The sequence below is a fragment of the Heliangelus exortis genome, chromosome Z, assembly GCF_036169615.1.
Source record: "Heliangelus exortis chromosome Z, bHelExo1.hap1, whole genome shotgun sequence".
In the NCBI taxonomy this organism is placed as follows: domain Eukaryota; kingdom Metazoa; phylum Chordata; class Aves; order Apodiformes; family Trochilidae; genus Heliangelus; species Heliangelus exortis.
Window position 1 is genome coordinate 8,998,910 of NC_092454.1, and position 23,734 is coordinate 9,022,643.

The window sequence follows — 23,734 nt, forward strand, 5'->3', positions numbered from 1 at the left end:
ATGGGGTGGGGGATTGCAAGAAAGCAGAAAGCAGGCTTGACATCCCCACTTTTCCTGCAATCAGCTTGCATGGAGCAGCACGTTAGAACCACCCCACCTGAGAGATGGATACCCCTGACTGCATTGCAGGGCATCAGTCTGCAGCCAGTGCAGTTTGTCTGATATTTTCTGATATTTTGTGTCTGAGGGTATTTACTTTCCCACACTGCTGATTTTTTTTTTGTGGTTTGGTCCTGTTGTATCCCATGTGCTGGGACCCCTTCCTGTTACTGGACCTTGTTCACCTTGTTCATCCACAGTAGCAGGGTCTGAGTTGGATCAGGCTGCCCAGCTCTTAAGGTGTCAGTAGTGATGCAGCTGATCCAGGGCACAGGTCAGGAATGGGAGGTGCAGGGAGCCTTGCAGAGACATCTGCCTTGGTGTATGTAAGTAGCTTTGCAGTGACTTATGAGCCTGGGACACTGCAGCAGAGATCAGCTTCTCCTCAGTTTGTGGATGGAAGTGTGGTGTATAGCACATGCTAAATCCAGACATGAATTCCTGTGCTCAGCCTTCCCTAGATAGGCTTTAATCTACACTAAAGCTGCTGCAGTTGTGCTGAAGCTGACATGCTGGCTTTTCAGCATATTTGTTGAGAATCAGTATTTTAAATGAATTCATGAGACACAGCTGAAGATGGTCTCTCTGCCTGCAATTCCACTCTGACCAGACAGTTATTTTCCAGAGCTGCTGTTCTTTATTCCTGCTGAGTGGTATTATTTAGAAAATAGAAAGTACAAGGTGCTCCTGATAGCTCTGTTCAATGGTCTGTCCAGACACAAGTGTTCAGTTTCAAAACCTTTCAAGAAACCCAGCATCCAAATGTCCAAGCATTTCCTGGAATTGCATCCCAGATACATCAATCTGGTAGATGTGCTCAGCATGCGCTGCTCTGAATGTACCCCCCTAAATCAATGCAAGTACAGCTGGGGTTGTCGTGTCCTTTAATCAAGTTCTGCAAAGCAATTGCTGTGTACTGCTGTATTTCAAGACTTATTCCTGGTCTGTTGTTCTTCCTTTCTATTTAAATCAAAAGCTGTGGCCAGCAGGACCTCCTCGGATGTGTGAAGCTCTTGTGATGGTAGCTTACAGCCAGGTGGCTGTGGAGGTCTGTGCTGGTTGTGACACTGTGAGTACCAAGGGTTGCAGGAAATGCAGGAGAAGGATCTGGAGGAGGAAAATGGTGTTTGCCCATGGTAAACACTGGCAGAGCAGCCAGCTCTGTGCTGCTGCTAGAAATCCAGGAAAGCTCTCTGTCTGCTGGGGGTTACATGACTGGCTCATGCTGGCTTTGCTGAGTACCAGCAGCCAAATCCTGCTGGGCCCTTGGCGACTTGCCTGGGTGTTGAAAAAACATCTGTACTGGCTTTGCCTTGCTGTGCTCCAGTGCAGCTACAGGAGTCTTCAAGTGAGGACTGAGCTGCTGAGAAGTGAGACTTGCCCACAGCTTCCACCTTGTCAGAAAAATGCAGAAAAGTAGAAAAGCAGTGCAGCCTTATTTGGTGGCCTTGGGATGTAGTGGTCCTTTTCCCTACACAGAGCAGGCAAAGACCCTGGCTGTCTGCTGGGAGGCAGAATGCCACTAGGAACCAGTGCATCAAACAGGTTTCCAGCCCTGCACCATCCATGGGTGGTGCTGACAGGCTGGGTTCTGATCCTAACTTTGCCTGCTGCCTCATCACATGCAGGTGCACAGACATGGTGGTCTATAGTCAGGTAAGATCTTTGAGGTTTGTATTGTGTCACCTTCCCTGTGCTGATGGCTAGGATCTCACTCAAAATATCCCTTGGCATCCAGAATCTGTGACTGCATTAGCTCTGACTCTGCTGTTGTGGTTACCTTTTTCAGGACTATCTTACTGAGTGTAATCTCTCTGCTTAACGAGCCAAACACATTCTCTCCTGCTAACGTGGATGCATCAGTCATGTTCAGGAAATGGAGAGACAGTAAAGGAAAAGATAAGGAGTATGCTGAAATCATAAGGTAAGCTTTGCCAACATGTGATGCTGTGCTACCAGCCTCCTGCTTTGAATCCTGCAGAACAGGCTGCTCACAGAATTTGCTGGAACCAGCTTCTCCCTGTGCTTGCCTCTTTGGAAATAAATTTTACCATCTTATTCCAAGTCTGTGCTTCTGGTCCCTGTAGGATTTTCAACACACAGAAGCAGTGCAAGTTTAGGATCATAGAATCCTAAGGTTGGAAAGGATGTGAAGGCTCACCAGGTCCAGCCTTTCTGGGTAGGAACACACTTCAGAAGCAATGGCCCAGCACCTTGACAGGCTGCGAGCAGGAGGCCTGGGCTGATCTGTCTTTATATTGCTTTTTTTTTCAGTCTAAGCTGCTGTGATGCTCTGCAAAACTTACTGGCTGTTAATAAATCCCAGCCCAAGTCCCCACTTGCCCTTGAGCACTGCCTGGGATGTAATTCAAACTGACTGCATCCCACTAATTCTGTGCCTGATGCACTTGAGTCACAGCCTTGTCCCTCCAGTTCGGAGGAAAATCAGTGGGATTTGGCAAGTGTGGGCAAAGATGGGTTGGATTGGCTGGAAGCACTGATCAATCTTGACACTTGAGAGAGTTCATAGTTAGTCAGGTGCTGTAGGAAGATGGTGTGGACTCGACTGAGGTTGCTGTAGAGCAGTGGATGGACCACTGCAGCAGGACCACTCTCATGCAAGAGCAGATCTGCATTGGCTCTGCTTGCTAGCTGGGCATGCAGGACATATGGAGCAATGCAGAGCAGTCAGCCTGTGAACAACAGCCTGGCCAGGAAGTTCTCTCAGTCCCCTCCAGCCACTTTGGCTTCAAAGCTGGATCCACCTTCTGAGCAGAGCTGAGGAGCAGGTGGGACAGGCTGCCATCTGCTCCTCTCTGTGCTGGGAGGCAGCAGCCAGAGCCTGCCTGCCCTGGGGGGATGGGAAGCACTTGTCTCCTGCAAGCCCCCAGCCTGGGGTGCATCCAGGTGCTCCGACTGTTCTTACCCTCCTGTGGGAGCTCAGTGCTGTCAAACGCTTGTGGGAGTTGCAGTGTGGAGCAGGTGGGGGGTAGAGTCAAGGAGTCATCTGAGGAAATCCCCGAGCATCCCTTTTGTAGCAAAGGTGATGAAATCTGCTCTGATCTCTGGCAGGCCTCTGATGCAGAGTGCTTCACTCTAACTGGTTTCAGGTGTTGCTGGGACCCCTGGAGCTCTCCCAAGCCCAGGGCTGCAGGACCTGTATCTTTTCTCTCTCACGCTGCTTGTGGTTCTTTGGCCAAGTATCAACTCTTCTGAGGCTGAGCTGCCAGAAGGGCTGAGCCAGGGCCGGTGGGGAGTCGATCCAGGCTGCTGCTGACACAGGTCCCTGCTCAGGTGTCTGTCTGTGTCCTCCTCCCCACAGGAAACAGGTTTTGGCCACCAAAGCTGAGGCAGAGAAGGACGGCGTGAAGGTCCCCACCACGCTGGCAGAGTACTGCATCAAAACTAAAGTGCCTTCCAATGACAACAGTTCAGATTTGCTTTATGACGACTTGTATGACGACGACATTGATGACGAGGACGAGGAGGAGGAGGATGCCGACTGTTACGATGATGATGATTCTGGCAACGAGGAGTCGTGACCTGCTCCTGCGGGGCCCCTGTACTGCGCTGCCGACTCAGGCCAGAAGGGAGCAGCAGTCACCCAGCAGCAGTCCAGCAAAAAAGTGTGGGGGGGGGATCAAAAAAACTTTTTGTCTCCTGCTGTCTCCTGTTGTACGGATCTGTTTGCTCCTTTTTTATGGACCTCTTAGAGACCCTCTACAGAATGTCTGAATTCTTGCATTCTTAACCCTTTCATCACTGTATTATGATTTCTTTTTGAAAAAGGAACTCCCCTTTTCACTTCTTTACGAAACGCTCACAGCGAAACAGGTTTGCTCGCGTTTAGATTATTGAATTGCAGTCTTGCATTGAGATGTTTAATGTATTTAAAGCTGGAACAAACCCATTGGAAGCCGAGTTTTCGAGATCTCAAGTGCTGCATTTGCTGGGAAGAAAAAAAAAAAAAAAAAATCCACACGAAGCAAATTGCCAAGGTCTAGCTGCTCCATTTACAATAATAGCGTGTGTACATTCGTTTAGCCTTGTGGTGGTGGCTTTTCCTTTATAAGGTGTGGGGCGGAGAGTCTAAAGCTACTGTGTGTTGAGCTTGATGGGATGTTACTGAAAGGTACAGTATTCCTTTTCAGCCTGCTCGAGTTAGGTAATAGCTGGCCCCTGGAGCCCCAGAGGGCACAATCAGCTTTGTCTCTGGAAAAGACTTGTGATATGAACCCTATAATAAACACTTAACACTTCACATCTGTACAACTGAGCCCTGGGTTGCTATTTATTTTTTTTTTTTCTTTTTTCAGATTAGGTTGAGGTTGAAAAAGTTCAGTTTAGCCATGCTGCTGAGATCTGCTGCCAGCTGCTCCTCTCAGGAGGGAGGAGAACAGACACACATCCTGCTTCCCAGCAGGCCAGAATTCATTCTGAATTTTGGGGTTTTTTTTTTTTTTTGGTGGTGGGAGAGACTGGTAGCCTCCTGCTTGCTAGCAGCCCTTTCTTCCTGCAGCCTGAGTCCAGTGCTGGCTTGAGCCTTCTTTTCTGTTGTTGGTGTAGGTCTCCTGTTGGAAAATGCAGCCCTGCTGTGGGGTTGGCAGGGGTCAGGAGCTCCCTGTGGTGTCTGCCTGGGATGTTTGCTGTCCCTGTGGCTGCTGGGGGCAGAGAGGATGCTCCTGTGCTGTGCTCTCCCCTGCCTGGGGGGCTGGGGCATGGGTGAGCATGTGCAGCCCCCCAGGAGAGGGGCAGACACAGAGTGCTTTCAGGCTGTAAGAGGAGCCAGGGGCAGGGATTGGCAGGCTGTTTACCAGTAAGCTTCAGCCAGTGCACTGGGCTTGGCCTCCTGCATGTTTTTTGGGAGCTCTTGGCAGAGCTTAGGGCCCTCCCTTGTGGGCAGGGGGGATCCTGCATGCTGGTCTCTGCAGAACCCTCTTTCCTGATCCCTGTTGCAGTGTCCTCCTCTCGTTCAGCTGTGGTGCAGTGGCCTGAATTCACCTTTTTGCATGATCCTTGGCCAGCAGCCAGCCCTGCCCTGAGGCCTGGGCACCTCCAGGAGCAGGTTCTGAGGCCAGACTCTCCGTTCCCATAGGTACAGAGGCAATTCCCCTGCTCAGAGCTGTGGGCTCAGGCATTGTTTTGCCTCCCCTTCGTGTATATCTCAGGGATTTCAATGGTACATCACCAGCTGTGGTCCCTCGAGGGGTGCTTTGGTGGGTACAGCTGGGTGGCTGTGTCCTGAGGAGCAGGATGAGCCTCAGCAAGGCCCCAGTGTGCTGCCTGGAGGGAGGGAGGGAGAGGAAGGGAGGGCAGAGGAAGGCTCTGAAGGAGGCAGATGTGTTTTCCAGCTGTTGCTTGGGCTGGGATGGGTTGCAGCAGGGACAGCCCCTGCTCCTCTGCCCCTGCGGGGGGTGCACACCCTGGTGAAGGCAGCCCAAGGGTTGACATCCCCAGAGCCCCCCACCAGGGTCTGCCCTCCCTGCCCGTGTGTGACCTGGGGAGGGAGGAAGGGAAAGAGGGAGGCAGCCCCACTCCTGAGGTGTCCCAGGTTTGCTGCTCCACCTCATCCTTCCAGCAGAGACAGACTCGGCCTCTGGTGGAGTTTTGGAGCCAGCAGTGGGGGCTCCCTGGCACCCCCTGCTTCTCCCCAGCCCTGTGAGGGCAGTGCCAGTCCCTGGGACACATAGGGACAGGGACAGCAGCACCTTCAGCTTTCCAGGGACTGTTGTGGGGTGGAGGAGCAGTGTGTGGCAACGCTGGCTGTGCTGATGGTTGGTCTGAAATGAGCATACTGCATCTTTCAGGATTCCCCTTGTACTTTTGACCGTCTTCACTGTATTCTCTCCAGTGACTTGTATTTCCAAGCTTGGTGTTGTAAGATGCATTATCATGACTCTTCTGTTAACCTGTTTTTAAAGACAAAAAGCAACCTATTTTGAGAGCTCCTACATTAACCAGAATAATTTCTCTTCCTCACTGTCCTGTGCAGTGTCATCGCTTGTTGACTTGCTGGTTTCTTTGGTTTCTTTTTTTTTTTGTTTTTTTGGTTTTGGTGGGTTTTTTTGTTTTGTTTTGTTTTGGTTTGGTTTTTGTTTTTTTTTTAAACAAACGGAAGCATGAGGGGTTGCTGGTTTTTATTTGATTTTATTTTTATTTTTGGGGTTGTTTTTTTAAAAAAAACTATTTAAGAAATTGCAGGAAAATGTTTACCTGGTCTATGTATTCTGGTTTTAGCCCTTTTCGCCTGTCTCAGCCAATACTGGAGTTTACATTTGCAAGTATAAGCCCCTTCAAATGCAGTTTTCAACCATTCTGAAACCAGCAGGGTACACTAGATTTCTTAGTTATTTTCTTAGCTGAAATCCCAAATATTTTCCTTTCTTTCTTTTTTTTTTTTTTTCTTCAGTATAATTTACGAGAAAGAATTAACTGATGCATTTTTGTGTTGTCTTTCCCTTCAGTAGTTATATTTTGTCTTTTCTGCACATCTGTCTACTAATAAAAATGTGAAATGAAAATACCCCTGTACTGTTACTGCCCTTGTTAATGGAAGTGGTTTATTTGCATGGATTATTTAAAGCTTTGAGTAACAGCTGCTCACAAGTTCACTGCCACTCCAGTATCAGTGCCTATAACATATAAATATCTATAAGCTTATTGGGAAATAACTTTGCTTGACAGCTGCTTGCCCGAGCTCCTAGCCTAAATATGGACCCCTTCAGAGAGGCACCTTGGCACAAGGCCACGTGCTTTTATATTTCATGTTATATTTTATCTTCCCAACAGAGGAAGGAGGATACCGGGGGGAGGATGGTTCGTGGTCTCTCCTGCCTGCATCTGGGGTGCAGGATTGGGTCAAAGCGGCCACTGCCAGGGGCTGCTGGTGGCCATTTCCCTGGTGGGGCAGGGGCACGGTGCTCCTGTAAGGATCAGGCAGGGGAATGGAGGCATCACTGCCACTCACTCCTTCAGGACATTTGGCTTCCTGGCCCGGGCCATCCCCAGGAAGCTCGAGACTGAAGTTTTGTTTTGCAGAGCCTGCCTGCTGCAGGCAAGCTGAAACCAGCAGGGCAAGCACAGAGGGGCTGCTCCTCCTCTGCTTGGGGCTCTTTGCAGGAACTGCTGAGCCAAGCCTGGCTGTGGCTCCTTCACAACTACACTGCAGGCATTTCAGAGCTGCCTTCCCAGACGCCTCCATACTGGGGAATGGAACTGAACAGTGGTTGGTGCTGCCTGGGTCTTTTGACTTGGATCAGGCTTGGTTTTATTTCTTGTCAGGCTCCTACAGCCCAGAGCTGCTTCATCCAGCAGGTGTGGCACTAAAGCCAGGCAGCGCAGCAGCTTGCACTGTACCAGAGAAACCTGGATGGCACAGGGGTAGTTTCTGGGTTTTGTGTTCTTTTTTACTTTTTTTTCCCCTTTCCTTGCTGGTCAAGTGCAGCTGAGCAACCTTGGCTCTACCATCAGACTGCTTGGAGAGGAAGTTGCTGCAGAAAGAGCCCTGACAGAACCAAGAGTGGAAGGAGATGGGAAATCACCCTGTGCAGCCTCGCCTGGAGCAGAGGGGGGGAGCCTGCAGGTGTCTGCACAGCGCTGCCTGGGGCTGGAGTTGCCTCTGCTGCCTTGTGCTGGGAAAGAGGAGGTGCCAGAGGACAACCCAGCCACTGCCGGCAGCCCTGGGAGCATCGCCCTGGGGGCAGGGGAAAAGCCCCAGCTGAGTCTCACTCGCAGCTGCTCTGCAACAGACCCAGGGAGCTCAGGGTTGCTTTTTGGCCACATCCCAACCGCTTCTGGACCCTGACCCAGAAGTGGATTCCTTGCAATAAGAAACTGAAGTGTGTGAAAATCATAGAATCACAGCCTGGTTTTGGTTGGAAGGGACCTTAAAAATCCAACCTCTCTGCCCAGGACAGGGACACCTCCCTCTTATCCAGGTTGCTCCAAGCCCCATCCAACCTGGCCTTGAACACTTCCAGGGATGGGGCAGCCACAGCTTCCCTGGGCAGCCTGTGCCAGGGTCTCAGCACCCTTAAAGGGAAGAATTCCTTCCCAGTATCTCATCTAAATCTCAGTCTGAAACTGTCTCCCACTCTCATTCTGTCACTCCCTGGCCCTGCAGAAAGTCCCCCCTGCAGCTTTTCTGTGGCCCTTTCAGGAGTGTAAGATGACTCTGGGGGGAGTTTGTTTTCCCCAATAGTAGCTCCTGTGAGGCAGCAGCACCAATTCCCCAGCCTGCAGAAACATGTTTAACCTGTGTCTGGATCAGGGCCCAGAGGTGGTGCCAGTGGCCCAGAAGCTGCCAAAGTTTGCCCAATATCAACTGCCAGCACAGCCCATGCTGTGCCATGCAGAGGCAGGGGAGGGCTGGCTGCCACACTGGCTTTTCCCAAGCCAGCTGTAGGTGAGAGCTCGTGGAAGTGTTGATGTAGTAGAAAAAAAGTTATCCTGGTAGAAGCAGATGTATTTTTTTTAATCCTTATGAGTCTTGGGCAGTTCTGAAAAGCCCCTTTACATTTACCCACCTCCCCATTGCTGCATGGGGCCAGGACACTCAGGATGAGGATGAGTTGGTGTCAGGAGCCCTCACTCAGCACTGACCTTCCTCCTGCTGGAGGCCAGGGGCCCCAGGAGCAGAGCTGCAGCTGCACTCCCCCCTTACCCAACCCCTCTGCCCTGTGGGACTCAGAACCAGATTCAGGGGACCCCAAAGCCCCGTGATGCTCATGGCAGGAGTCAGGGCACTGCCTGGGAACTCATCCCCAGCACTCACCTGTCTGATGGGATTCAGCTTCCCCTGCAGACCCACAGGCTGCTCCTTCCCTCGCTCCCAGCTCAGCTTTTGTGGGAAGGAGCAGGTGGAAAAGGGGAGGCTGCAGAAGCAAAACTGCTCCTGGATCCTTTGGAAATGCAGACACACACCAGTGATATACTCAGATCTTTATTAGATGGAGGAAGGGCTAAAAAGAAATGAAACTCATAAAACTTTCACTGCACTGGTGCAGGACAAGAAGGACCAGGAGTTGCCTCCAGGGTCTTTGTTGTAAAAAAAATTTAAAAATCAAATCAAATTTAAAATAAAAAATAAAATAAAATAATAATAATTAAAAAAAAAAACCTAAGAGCAGGGAGGGACAGGTGAAGTTTCCATCCAGTAGCTCTGGCTTTCCTGGTCAGGGTGGCTCAGGGCAAAAAGAGGTACAAGACACATCTTATACTGGTATTTAAGAAACCGCTACAGTTTTTTGCCTCTAAAGATGCAAAGGAGGTTCCAGGACACACTGAGCCATCCAAAGTCTCTTGCTAGAGAAACAATACAAAAACAAAACAAAACAAAAAAGCCCCAAACAAACAAAAAAGAAAACCATGTCTTTTTTAAATTATTACTCAGAAACTGAAAAACAAAAAGTTGAGACTGCCACTCAGGGCCACAGAGAGCAAACTGCTCACAAAAGTTTGTCTTCAGAGTAAGAGGGAAGGGGGACACCCACAAAACACTTAATTTGATTTTTTTTTCCCCCTCTTCTTTAAAGTAACAGCTGTATTTGGGGCTGGGACCAGAAACCAAAGCAACAGGATTCTTTTTTTTTTTTTTTTTTCTCTTGAGGGTGTGATGGGGGGGGTCAGCCCTCCTTTATTTGCCTGAATTTAGAACTGCATTAAATAAATGGGCTCCAGCTCAAATTAACAAAAGACCCAGTTTGTCTTTGACAGAGCTCACATGAACTTAAAAAAAAAACCAAAAAAAAAAAAAAAAAAAAAAAAAAAAGAAAAAAGGAAGGATGCCCTGGTGCAGATGGGAAATGAATAATTAGTTTTCCTACAAAGAAAATAAAACAGGCTGCAAGATGCAGAAAAACACATTTAGGCTCTATTACATTTACAAATACATACATAAATATATTACATACAACAGCAACTCAAAGAGGAAGCGGGCGAGTCACACAGAGGATGGCTGGCTGGCTGCAGTTCTCCCCGCACAGATGTTTGGCTGAGCAGTTACTTCTTCTCCTAATAATTCCAGGAATGGGCTTCGGATTTTTTTTTTTTTTTCTTTTTCGTATCCTTTTTGTGTTTTGGTTGTTGTTTTTCATTTCTCCTCCTCCTCCTCCTTTCATTTTCTCCCCCCTCCCCAGTTTCGGGTTTAGTTTGTCCAGTATGGAGAAGTTCCATAGGCGGTTTTAGTAGCCTGAGACTTTTGCTGCATGGTGCTGGGTTGGTTGCGTTGGCCAGATCCACCCTGGAAGTTGGAGAGGAAGGAGATGATGGACATCAGTGCTCCCAAGCCACCTGAATGTCACCAGAAGAGCTGCCACCCCTGAGGACAGCCCTGACACCCACCAGTATGGCAATGCTCCCTCCCTCTCCCTGCTCCTGTAAGCCAGGACAAACGGCCACGGAGGACACACGGACACACACACCACCCCCCAACCTAAGAGAGGTCCAAGCATGGTGCAGGAGAGGAGCAGGACTGGGGACAGCAAAGGTGCTCTCAAGGTGAAGGGAGGTGGTGCACCAGCCAAGGAAGTCAAGCATTAGGGGACAGATGTCATCTTCTATTTCTGGACTCTGAGGCAGAACACTGTTTTTTCCAGTGAACATTTACAGTGAGGAAAGGAACCCATGGGCTGCTGAAACCAAATCAGACACTGGAGCTGACGTGCACCCTGCAAGGGGATGCTTGACTTCAGCCCCTGGAGTCACTGTACAGGTGCTCGTGTCCTGGTCTCCAGCCCCAGACAAGGCCTGCCTCAGCTTCACACCCCACAAACCATCCCTCTGCCCCAGGATGAACTCTTCACAGAACCACAGGATAGCTGAGGCTGGCATGGACCTCTTGAGGCAGCTTGTCCAAACCCTCTGCTCAAGCAAGGTCACCTCGAGACCCAGTTGCCCAGGACCTTGTCAAGAGAGTTGCAAGGATGGAGGCTCCATGACCTCTCTAGGCAACCCATGCCAGTACTTTGTCACCATCCTAGTAAAAGTGTTTCCTGATATTCAAGAGGTCACCTCCAGTATTTCAGTCTGTGCCCAGTGCCTCAGGTCCTGTCACAAGACACTGCTGAGAAGAGCCTGGCTCCATCTCCTTCACACTCTCCCTCAGGTATTTATACACATTGATAAGAGAACCCTTGAGGTTTCTCTTCTCCAGACTGACAGTACCAGATCTCCCAGCCTTTCCTCACAGGAGAAATGCTTCAGCCTCTTCATCACCCTGTGGACTTTTTGGAATCTCCAGTACATCCACATCTCTCTGGTACCGGAGAGCCCAAAACATGACTCCAACTGTGGCCTCACCAGTGCTGATCAGAAGGATCACCTCCCCCACCCTGCTGCCAGCACCTTGCCTAATGCAGCCCAGGGTGACACTGATCCCCGTGGCAAGGACACATTGTTGGCTCATGGTCAACTTGGTGTCCACCAGCACCCCCAGCACCTTTTCTGTCAAGCTGATTCAAAAACATCCAGCTGCTTAGGCTTCAGATACATGGCACTGCTGCAGCACCACTATTCTTCAGCAAAGAGAACTGTGGCAGAGGAAACGGCTCACTATTTCTCCCATGTATAATTGTGCACAAAGCTGTGCATCAGCCACACAAATCCTCATGCTGGTGTGTGGGGTTGTTCCTCCACAGGGGTGGGACTTTTTATTGCCCCTTGCTGAATTTCATGAAGTTCCCCCTCCTCAAGTTGGTCAGTGGCACCAAGTCTGTGATTCTGCAACCATTGTCAAGGTCCTTTTCCAGTGAGCAAAATAAAAACTGGAAGGAAACAAAAATCCCCAGACCCCTGCTGGGATGTGGGTGGGAGCAACCTGCCCTCAGGTACGCAGAGGGTCCTACTCACCTGCCCATCTTGCTGAAGATGGTGATGCAGCATCTGGGAATGAGGCTGCTGATGTGCAGGCAGGATATGGAGAAATGGGGCTGGAGCATAACCCGGGGCAGCACCAGGGTTCAGGGGCCCAGTTGACCCAAGAGCAGAGGGCAAGCTGAAAGGAGGTGGCGTGCCAGCGTGGAACCCCTGCTTGTCAAATGTCTGCACAGGAAGCAAGGGCAACAGTGTCAGAGAGTGCTGTGAGCAGCCCCGTGCTGACCAGACAAGAACATCTGTGGCCCAAACATCACCGGAACCAACCAACCCCCATGAGCAAGCCAAGACACAGGAAATATCTGTAAATGAGTTTCAGCTCCTGTTCTCACCCATATTCCTGCATAATGCTTCCAGCATTTTATTCCGTGGCTACTGTGCTCCTTCTATTCCCTGACCTTTTTTGACCCAGTGGGACAGAGGATGGCAGCAGCTGCCTGAAATCAGCCCTTCACACATTGCTGAGGCTCAGCCTGGAATTACCTGACCTCTGCAGAGCAGCCAACAAAAACACAAGAACAACTTGAAATAACATTTTCTTCCCTGTGGTCAAAGCTTAACCCCTATCAACAGGTGTGTAGCTGAAATTTGGCTTCCTACCTGTAAGCACAGGTCATAGCCAGACATGGGTTCCCCCAGATGAGGGTGGGAGGATCAGAAAACAAGAGCTGGACATAAGCCCACTGCACACTACAGCTTGTCCAAGTGCTTTCTGCATTGCCTGAGAAGCTGAGCAACAGACATAGGAGAGCATGGGACCAGCCTCTCAGGTGAAAAGCAAATGGCCCCTTGACTCACCAGTTTTGGGGGCTATTTTGATGCCATCACACCTCATTCACACCTAGAACACAGCATGCATGGGGCATCCTGCAGCACTGTTAAAGGCTGTGCCTATGTCAGCAGCTGCCATGGCAGAGGCAGTGGGACAGAGGGTGAGACTCCTCTCCAGCAGCCTGTGAAATGTCATGTCCTGCTGAACCAGAGAGGGACCACTTGGGAACACCCCCCAGGGGCAGCCATCAACCTGGCCATGAGGGAGGAGGGTCCAGCATTGCTCACCTGAGTCTTGTTATAGACTGAGCCACTGATATCAGGCACACCTGTGTTACTTGAGGTCACAGAAACACCTGGAAAACACAAAAGCAACGAGAAAGTCAACCAACAAACTCCCTGCTGCTGCTGGCCAGCCCAGTGGGGTTCTCTGTGCTCTCAGAACTATAGAACCTTGCAGTGCAACAGAGGGAAGGGCTTGGTTCCCTGCTCCCATTGCAAAGCAGGAGATCAGCCCACTGGGATGAATCACACCCAGCAGTTCCCACTTGGATTGAAATGCATTTCACCAGGCAGCAGCTGGCTGTATCAAACACTAATTTAAGCCCCTGAAAAGTCAGCTTTCCCTCACAATTAGGGATGCATTTGGCTCTACTGCAGCATTCCAGAGCCCTCCAGTAGTGATCTGAGTGATGAGACTCAGCACCTGCTACACAGTTGAGTGCTTTTCCTTCCATGTGATGCAGAAGGGTGAGGTCTGCAATGCTGAGAATCACCAATTCAGGCTGTTTCCACCTGGATCCACAACAGGCTCAGAAACACTGACCAGTGAGGTGACTCTGAAACCAGCCATGTACTCAGAGTCATAGACTGGCTGCAATCATTTCACTTTGGCCAGTGAATCAGAGGACTGGACCCAGGGGCGTTGCACTGCTCTAAGGTTGTACTCTTCCTAGGACATTGCTTTTTTGGATTGCTCCTTCCATAAGAGAAAGTGTGATCAGTTCTTGGCTGAAGACAGTCCAGTTGGTGTTTCAAATGCACAACCAATGCTTGGTATTTGCTTAAGCCCAAGGAACTAGTTAGTGCTAAGCAGTCCAGTACACATTCCTCAGGTCTAACCAGCATGTGCAGAACAAAGCTTTCACATAAAGCTGTAAAAATTCTTCAGCCTTTACAGTCACAAAGGAAACATTTCCAGCATGAAACAAATGTGATAAGTTACAGGATGTACAGACAGCAGCTGAAACAACAGCCCAGAGATGTGTGAACAGCCCTGCTCACTGCTAACACATTGTTATCTCGGGTGCCTACCAAGAAACTCAAATCTAGTCATCATTTGGCAGAGGACCATTTCAGCAACAACATCCAACTGCTTAGGCTTCAAATACATGGCACTGCTGCAGGACCACTATTCTTCAGCAAAGAAAACTTTGGCAGAGGAAATGGCTCACTATTTCTCCCATGTATAATTGTGTACAAAGCTGTGCATCAGCCACACAAATCCTCAGGCAAACTTTAGCCATGAGGTTTAGAAGGAACACTTCGACCATTAAGAAAGCATTTTTGAACATGGGAGGTGGAGAAACATCTTGTATTGTGACCTTGCTAAGAGCTGGATGCTGTGTTGACTGCACAGCACTGGCAATAGTGGGAGTTTGCCCTACTGAATCCCACTCTACAGCGACCTCAAGTCTCATGTGTTACCTTTCCCAGGTCCAGTGCCAGCAGATTTGTTTTGTGCTTGAGATGACCCACTGTAGCCTCCTTTGCTGTAATCTCCAGCTGCTGTTCCCTGCGTTAAGTCATCATAGCCTGCTGGTGTGTACAAGACAAGGTGTTAGAGTGTGCAAGCAGCTCTGCAGACACTCGCGTGGCCAGCGCCGTGGTGACCGTACCTGCCCCGTAGCCGTGCTGCCCGTAGCCACTCGCCTGCTGGAAAGGAGTCGAGGCAGTGTTCAGGTTGACCCCGTGCTGTTTAGCAGATGCTGGAGGTACCTGGAACAAAGGAAGAGGACAAGGAGAGGTTTCAACTGGGGAACGGCAAGGAAAAACACTGGCTCCCTCTGCCACCTAGTGGGGATGGCACCTCCGCCTCCCGTGGGAAGTGGATCCGGAGTTCCCAGCTCCAGGGATGGCACAGAACACAGTGGCCCCCACTGCCAGCTGTAACTTGTTGGAGGGGATTTGTGCAAACCCCGAGTTTTTGCTAGAGCAGCCCCTCTGACTGCAGGGCAACCCTGTCTGAGGATGGGCAGTGCATCTCTCACGCACGGAGGGTAAAGACAAACGCAGGACAGAGCAGCCACGGTGCTCTCTCCTCAATCAAAAAAACCAGCAACTCCTGCCTGGGGCTGCTTCATAAAACACAAACACCCAGGGCTCTAAAATAGACTCAGCTACCCTTCTGCCTGGAGCATGACCTCTTTCTCCTGAATCACAGAATTATCAGAGTTGGAAGGGACCTCTAGAGATCATCTAGTTCTCAACTCTCCCACTAAAGCAGGATCACCTGGAGCACATTACACAGGGCTGCATCCAGGAGGGGTTTGAGCATTTCCAGAGAAGGGGACTCCACAACCTCCCTGGACAGCCTGTGCCAGTGCCCTGGCACCCTCACAGTGAAGAAGTTTTTCCTTATGCTTAAACGGAACTTCCAGTGTTCCAGCTTGTGCCCATCTCCCCCGTCCTCTCTCTGGGAACTGGCTCCATCTTCCTTGCACCCACCACTTAGATACCTGCGGGCATGAACAAGGTCTCCCCTCAGCCCTCTCCTCCAGGGTAAAGAGTACCAGCTCTCTCTGCATTTCATCATGAAAGAGATGCTCCAGTCCCCAGTCATCCTTGGTACCCTCCACTGGACTCTCTCCAGTAGATCCCTGCCTCTTGAGCTGGGAAGCCCAGCACTGGATGCAGTATTCCAGCTGTGGCCTCACCAGGGCAGAGCTGAAGGGGACTATGATCTCCCTTGACCTATTGGCCACACTCTTCCTCATGCAGCCCAGGACTCTGTTGGCCTTCCTGGCCACAAGGGCACACTGCTGGCTCATGGATAATTTTCTATCCATCAGGAGGCCCCGATCCCTCTGCTTTCCAGCAGGTCCCACCCTCACCAGGTTGATGCTTGGGGTTCTTCCACCCCAGGTGGTGCAGGACCCTACACTTGCTCTTGTTTGACCTCATCAGGTTCTTCTCTGCCCAGCTCTCCAGCCTGTCCAGGTCACACTGGGTGGCAGCACAGCCCTCTGGAGTGTCAGCCTCCCCTCCCAGATTTGTACCATCTGTGAACTCGCTGAGGATGCTCTCTGTCCCCTTGTCCAGATTGTTGATGAACAGGTTGAATGAGACAGAACTGAGTATTGACCTGGGGAACACTGCTGGTTACAGGCCTAAGAGACTACCAGCTCTGCTCTCTGATTTAATGGGGTTTCCTTCATCCTCAGAATGATTTCCCAGGCACTCTCAAGCTCACTGGCTCAGCTTTGGATCTCCTTTTGACTCTCCAGAGACTGGTAAGGGCTTCAGGGAACACCGAGTCCATCAGCTACAGCTGCCTGCTGTTTACAGTAATCTGTGCAGAAGTCACAGAATCATCAAGGTTGGAAACGACCTCTGAGATCACTGAGTCCAGCCATCATCCCAGAAAAAAACACCATGCCCACTACATAATGTCCTGAAGTACCACACCTACAATTTTTTTTAATACCTCCAGTGATGGTGACTCCATCACTGCCCTGGACAGTCTGTTCCAACGCTTGACTACCCTTTCAGTGGAGAAATTGTTCCTAATATCTAGTCTAAACCTCCCCTGGCACAAGTTCAGGCCATTTCCTCTAGCTCTATCATTATTTACTTGGGAGAAGAGCCCAGCACCCACCTCCTTACAGCCTCCTTTCAAGTAGTTGTAGAGAGTGACAAGGTCTCTCTCAGCCTCTTCTTCTCCAAACTAAACATTCCCAATTCTCTCAGTCTCTTAAGACTTGTTCTCCAGACCCTTTACCAGATTGGCTGCTCTTCTCTGGACATGCTCCAGCACCTCAATGTCTTTCTTGCAGCGGGGGGCCCAGAACTGAACACAGTACTTGAGGTTGCAGCCTCACCAGTGCCACGTACAGGTGGGCAGGACACTGCCCTAGACTTGCTGGCTACACTATTTCTGATACAGAGCAGAATGCTGTGGGCCTTCTTGGCAACCTGGACACATGCTGGCTCATCTTCAGCCAGGTGTCAGTGAGCATTCCCAGGTCCATTTCCTCTGGGCAGTTCTCCAGCCATTCCTCCCCAAGCCTGTAGCATTGCATGGGGTTGTGACCGAGGCACAGGACCTGGCACTTGGCCTTGTTGAACTTCATACAGGTGACCTTGGCCCATCAATCCAGCCTGGCCAGATCCCTCTGCAGAGCCTTCCTACCCTCCCACACAACTTGGTGTAAACTTGAATCTGCAAACTTTCTGAGGGTGCACTCAATCCTCTTGTCCAGATCTTTTATGAAGATATTGAAAAACACTGGCCTCAAAACTGAGTCCTGGGGGACATGACTGGTGACCAGCCAACTGGACTTAACTGCATTCAGCACAACTCTCTGGGCCCAGCCATACAGCCACTTTTCTACCCATACTGACTATACCATAACCTACCAGCTCCTCCAGGATAATGCTGTGGGAGACAGTATCAAAGACTTTACTAAAGTCCAGGTAGATAATGTCCACAGTGTCCCCCCCATCCCTTTAAGCAGATCACCTGGTCACAGTTCTGGCCTTTTAAATTTCATGCTTGCACATTTTTGGAGACCTCTTGTATATTGGGGAAGACAACAGAGACAACAGTACTCTGTTCTCATGAGACCCCACCTGCAGGACTGCAACCAGCTCTGGGGGTCTCAGGATGAGAATGACATGGACTTGTTACAGTGGGTCCAGAGGAGGGATATGAGGATGATCCAGTAGAGGATGGACCACCTCTGCTATGAAGACAGCCTGAGAGAGTTGGGGTTGTTCAGCCTGGAGGAGAAAAGGCTTCAGGGAGACCTTATTGCAGCTTTTCAATAATTGAAGAGACCTTATAAGAAAGAGGGTGAAAAACTTTTTAGCAGGCCCTGCAGTCCCAAGACAAAGGGCAACAGCTTTAAAGGAGAAAACAGTAGGTTTGGTTGGACATAAGGAAAAGACACTGGCACAGACTGCCCAGAGCTGTGGGTGGCCCATCTGTGGAAGTGTTCAAGGCCAGGTCAGATGGGGCTTTGAGCAGCCTGATCTAGTAAGAGATATCCTACCCATGACAGAGGGGTTGAACTATATGATTTTTGAAGGTCCTTTTCCAACCCAGTCTTGTGATTCCAAGATATAGATAGCTCGGGCTGAAGAAAGCAAAACCAGAGAGGCATGAAGAGAGGGTTGCAGTTTAGGCTGTCAGACTTACAAACATGGTTGGCCCATACTGGAATGCACTGGGTACACCAGGCACACCGGGGTAATAAGGTAACCCAGTGTAGCTGTAGCCCGGGGGCAGGGTGGGGTTGAGGAAGGGCTGCTGAGTTGTGTGGTGAGTCTGAGTCTGGTTCTGCTGCGGCTGAGCGAGCGTGGTAGCAGGAGCAGGGGATGCAGAATCCCCACGGCCAAATTTTGTTACGTCACCTGTGAAAGAAAGAACTGATCAGAAAAGCTATCAAAGCCACTCTGGAAGTCGAGGATTCAAAGGATTCAAACCCCCTGTATACAAGCAGGTAATTACAGAGGAGAGCGTGTCCTACACTGCAAAGCCTGAAGTTGTTCACGGGAATGCTCTCCCTGTCTCTGCTCCTGATGGCCACAGGGACATGGCCTGTTTGTGACACAGAGCTCTGTGCCTCATTCACTGGCAAAATGGAGATACCAATACTTACCCATCTTGCATGGTCTGAGCAGGTTTATTACTACCAGATCATTGCAATAAAACAAGCTAAAAGCAGAAGTATGGTAAATAGCCAAGGAGCAAATGGTTGTTGGGTTAAGATGTGACTCTCCTGGAGGTTAAATTGATTAGCTAAGCTTCATGTGCTGAAAGGCAGTTAGGATTTACAGGCAGTGAAGAGCATATTTTTGTCAATGTCTGTTTATTTGTCAGGCATGACTAGTTAGATGGCTGGTTCCTCACACCACCAAAGTTCTGGAGATAGTAGTTGAAGGCCAGGAAAGTAAGGCTTGCATCGTGGGCCACCTTATTGAAGAAGCAGGAAGGGAAATTTGATTATTAACCCAAAAGCAGTCTCCTGAGAGAAGTGATTATGAAGCAGAAAACTCCCAAACACTTGAATTTTCTGGCAGCCTACAGAGAAGCATGTACACATTTTCTAGGTAGGTGACATAATTGCATCTATCTCATTTCGAACCAGTATTCCTTTATTTTGGTTACAAAGAAGTATGACAACACTTAATTCTATCATTATAGGAACTGTAACACCTACAGCTGCAGTTTCAGGCTGTAATCAGATGGCAGTGGAAGAAAACCACCAGCTGAAAATCCTAAATGGCACTGATGTCATTTTTGAACACTGATAATTGAAGAAAAAGATCAGGAATGAGAAAGGGCTCCATAGACTACACCCTATGGGAAATGAAGTTCAAGATTTGGGGAGAGTGAGGGAAGGTCTGCTAGATGCAGCTCCTGCTGGCAATATAAAAGTGCTAAAATAGCAGTATAGGGAGTATAGGGAGGTGCTGAGAGGGGGCTATATCAGGAAAACAAGCCAGTTGAGTTTTGAAAGAATGATAAAGCTATAGAATATTTTTCAAGCACCTGTACGTGCTCTTGAAAGCACGAGGTAACACTGCCATTTACATTTGCAAACATTTTGCACTTATTCTCAAAGGCTGTCCTTAAACCCAGTAGAAGTAACGAGAATTACTGACGAAAACCATGAAGAAACATCAATGTCAGGGTTGAGAGGGAGATGCTTGCTGTTGTTTGATTAGTTCAGACTGATGGGTTTAACTGCTTACAGAAGGGAAAAGCGATTGCTCTTTCAGCAATGTCAGGATGACCTGAATTTAGAAATGAGCACAGGTCACTTACCATCCTCATCTTTAAATAGCACTCACCTGAGTATGGGTTGTTAGCAAGGCTCCCATCTCTGCCTGTCAAGGTTGCAGGAGCAGGGAATGTAATTCCATAGTAATCCTAGGAAAGAGACAACATTGTTAATAGTTGAAATCATAGCAAAGATGGGCAGCTCCTATGAACATCATACTACAGGCAGAAGACTTTAAGGCAGAAGACTTTAGGAGGAGGAGCTAAAGCAAGTATGGGGAGAAGTAGTGGAGCTGAAGATTCACCTGGATCCCCAACTTCAAAATAAATCTACTTTATTGATATTTTTAATATTGTATACAATTACTTCATTTCTTAACAGTGAGCTAAAGGCAACAACTAAAATGCTCTCCCTGTGACAGCTTTCCCCAGCTCCAGACCAGGAGGGGACAAAAACCTGGGGTCAGGCCAGGACTGTAATTGCAATGTGAATTAGTCTAAGGATTCTACCCTTGTACCATGCCCTGTCTTCTAGGAATAAAAATGTCAGCCAGGAAAGCAGAACAAATATTTTTAAAAACTTAAGGAGTTACTGCCTGCCGACTGGAAAATTAATTAAAAATATGTTACAGGAGACCTCAGACCAGCAGCCTCCAAAGCAGGGTACACAATACATTGGGGTGCATGAACTAAATGTTTTGGGTACAATTTATAAAATTTTTAAAATTTAAAAATAAGAGTTTGCTTAACCTTATTTTTTCATCCATTTTCATTTATGTATGTGTATGTTTTATAACATATGTACTAGTACAATAGTACACGTATATAATTTAGAAATAAAAGCATATTGAGGGTGAGTGCTCACAGATTTTTTAGTGATGGGGTGTGTGATCAGAAAAGGTAGAGACCACTATGTTATATGATTCTCCTAAGTCCTTTACAGGTAGGCAAGACAGACCTCACCCTAGAACATGTGCACTCTAAGATGACACGATGTATCAGCAGAACCAAAAGAGCTTTTTCATCATCAGTTTAGGAGAAAAAGAGAAAAGTTTTCCCTTCCTCCTCTGGGTGAACTCTACATGTGAGGCTGGTACTCTACTGATTTCTTTTCCTCCAAATTCTCATGGTTTATTCCTCATCACCTCCAGTTCATGAAGAGTTACTGCTTTAACTAGTATCATAGCCATTTCCACACATTATCCAACATGGGAAAAAACATCCTTCCTCATACTCTCTACAAATTCCTCAACATCTCAAATGTTTTCTCTGAGTTCACAGCAGTTTCCACCTTAGTGCATCTCTGTGCATCACCCCCATTTCTTATACCAAATCCTTCATAACTAAACATTAACTAATCCAGCAAAGATTTAACATTGCAGGTTCTTTCAGCAACTTGAAATTGCATTGTATTTCATCATCTTTTCCTTCCTGGGTAATTCCACCTTAATGCCTGTGGCATAAAACACTGAAAACACAGTCAAATTCACATTTAGCAAGTTACTCAAAAGCTCTGCTCATCTCTCCTTCTGAGAAAAACGCCACAAGAAGCAGATTTGGAGTAGGGATCTGAACAGAATTTAGAGGATATGAACTGGAAGGCAAATGGTACCCCGGGGTGCATGAAGAAGAGTATGTCCAGCAGATTGACAGAGGTTCTCTACCCCCTCCACTCTTCCTTAGTGAGACCTCACCTCGAGTACAGCACCCAGCTCTGGGCTCCCCAGTTCAAGAGGAAGAGGGATTTACTTGAGAGAGTACAGTGGAGGGCTATGAGGATGATAAAGAGACTGCAGCCCCTGTCTTATGAAGAAAGGCTGAGACACCTGGGGTTTTTCAGTCTGGAGAGGAGAAGACCGAGAGGGGATCTAATTATTATTATTTTCATATTTTCATATTATTATATTTTATTATTATTATATAAACACATGAGGGCTGGGCATCAGGAGGGAAGGGACAACCTCTTCTCACTTGGGCCGTGTGACAGGATGAGGGGCAATGGATTCAAGCACAGCAGACGAAGTTCCACCTCTATATGAGGAAGGATTTCTTTACTGTAAGGGTTACAGAGCCCTGGAACAGGGTCCCTACAGAGGCTGTGGAGTCTCCTTCTCTGGAGAAAAAAGTCCAGACCCATCTGGATGCACTTCTGAGTGACCTGCCCTTAGTTTTGGTCCTGCTCTGGAAGGGGAGTTAGATTTGATGATCTTCAGAGGTCCCTTCCAACCCCTGACATTTTGTGATTCTGTGATTTTCCTCTGTATAAATTGGACAAAATATAACTGTGGTCCCATGAAAACAGGGTGTAAGGAATGTAATTATTCCTACTGCCTCTCAGATAGGGGAAAACCACATCAGCACTTCATATACCTATCCCACAGACCTGTGGCATAGACACGTCAAAAAAAAAAAAAAAAAAAAAAAATTAGGAAGTATGACTGCAAGCCAGTTACCTTTACACTTCATGTCCACTAACAATAAAACACTAGAAGAGATACCCTGCTCTTCAAAAACTGTGGGTATTTCCTAACTTACAGAAGGCATGCAGGAGAAAGTGCCTAAAGTGAAACTGAAGTATCAAGAATAGATTCAAAAAGTGAGAGAGGAGAGGATTGGAAAATGGCAAGTTATGATGTAACAAATTTTATCTGCACCAGGTATCTTGCTAAGTGCCTCAGGCATCAGCTAAGGCATCTGTGAGATCCCTGCTACAGAGGCAGCCTGCAGCAGGCTAACAGAAGATGACAGCATGCCCCAATGAAATACATACAAAAATAACAACAATAAAAACAATAAACATGGTGACAATTTGCAGTGTCAAGACATTGAGTCATACTGAAAAAAAACCTCCCAAACCTCAGGAAAAACCCCCATTCTTGCTTTATCAGCAGCCACTGGCACCTCCCACTTCCCAGGAAGCAGTGATGACCAGCACTTGGGACTCTGCCAATTTCTGCTTTCGAGACGTAATGTGGACACATGGAAAATACAAAATTGTCTCTCGACCCGGGAATTTCTCTACTCTTTTAAAAGGATATCAAAGTTACTTTCAATAAACAGGCACCCTGTCTCCTCTTAACTTACAATATATCAGTTAACTAAGCCTGGTCTGTAACTGTAAACCTCAGCAGGCACCTAAATCCTGATAATCTGTCAAGACAGGTAATAAAACCAGCAGATAACAAAGACTGAAGAATTCTTGTTAATCAAAGGGGAAGTTCCCAAAATGCCAAGCCTCTGCCTGTGATTAACGACAAGCCAGAACTCTTTTTACTGTATAAAAACTCAAAGAGACAAAGAAAAACACCACCAGCAGCCCCCCTCCCGCTACCTAATACTTCGGCTACATCTACGACTATGAGACAGCACCAGGAAAAAGCCGAGATAAAAGCCAAGACCAGCAGCAGAGCAGAAAGCCGAGCAGACCCTAGTCCTACACCCCACCCCCACCCCCCGAAAGAGCCGCGAGGTTTCTTCAGAGGGTGAAAAAACTTAATTGCTCCTTTTTTCTTCTAACAACTCTTTCCCCAGAGTGACTAAATTCATGTAAAAGCCTCTCCCTCTTGCAAACTTGTCTTTCCTTTAAAGGTGGTGTCATTTTTTTCCCTTTTCCCTGAAGTGAATCTTTGTAATTTGTTTAAATCATAAAGCCTGTAATTTTTGTAAATTTTTGTGATGTCTGTGAGTAGTGGCTGATTTTTCCTTGCAATCAAAATATAAAACAGTAGTTACAGATGGTAACAAAGATGTAAACAGCCTGGCATATCAAAGGCAAATATTCCCACCAGCTCCTGCCTCTCAAACACTTTGTGTTGCTTACTTTCTACAACAAAGTGAAACCGTAGTGAAAAGCCCACAGATGTAGAAATCACAATCACTGTGTGGAAAGGTGTCAAAAAATTGTTTGCAGCATTTAGGCATTTATTTATGAGAGATTCTCTATTTATATAGAGAATGGACAAGAAAAGAAATGACAAATTAAAAATA

At 48.1% G+C, this 23,734-nt stretch overlaps 2 protein-coding genes across 21 annotated transcripts in view; one reads left to right on the plus strand and one right to left on the minus strand.

Moving 5' to 3' along the window:
• The window catches only part of UBE2R2 (ubiquitin conjugating enzyme E2 R2), a 48,909-nt gene extending 44,538 nt beyond the window's left edge, over window positions 1-4,371 (plus strand). For both annotated transcript variants that reach the window (XM_071730136.1, XM_071730137.1), the window contains exons 4-5: window positions 1,889-2,023; window positions 3,422-4,371. In XM_071730136.1, coding sequence (XP_071586237.1) covers window positions 1,889-2,023; window positions 3,422-3,641 — 355 coding nt within the window. In that variant the 3' untranslated portion in view covers window positions 3,642-4,371. The remainder of the gene's footprint in view (window positions 1-1,888; window positions 2,024-3,421) is intronic.
• Window positions 4,372-9,024: 4,653 nt separating this feature from the next.
• The window catches only part of UBAP2 (ubiquitin associated protein 2), a 108,841-nt gene continuing 94,131 nt past the window's right edge, over window positions 9,025-23,734 (minus strand). For 7 of the 19 annotated variants that reach the window (XM_071730129.1, XM_071730125.1, XM_071730128.1 and 4 more), the window contains 7 exons: window positions 19,819-19,897; window positions 18,161-18,375; window positions 14,640-14,739; window positions 14,449-14,556; window positions 13,030-13,097; window positions 11,947-12,138; window positions 9,025-10,339 (listed from right to left, as the gene is read on the minus strand). In XM_071730129.1, coding sequence (XP_071586230.1) covers window positions 10,244-10,339; window positions 11,947-12,138; window positions 13,030-13,097; window positions 14,449-14,556; window positions 14,640-14,739; window positions 18,161-18,375; window positions 19,819-19,897 — 858 coding nt within the window. In that variant the 3' untranslated portion in view covers window positions 9,025-10,243. Of the gene's footprint in view, window positions 10,340-11,946; window positions 12,139-13,029; window positions 13,098-14,448; window positions 14,560-14,639; window positions 14,740-18,160; window positions 18,376-19,818; window positions 19,898-23,734 lie in introns of all 19 variants that reach the window. The other 12 variants (XM_071730124.1, XM_071730127.1, XM_071730117.1 and 9 more) reach the window with 4 other exon arrangements.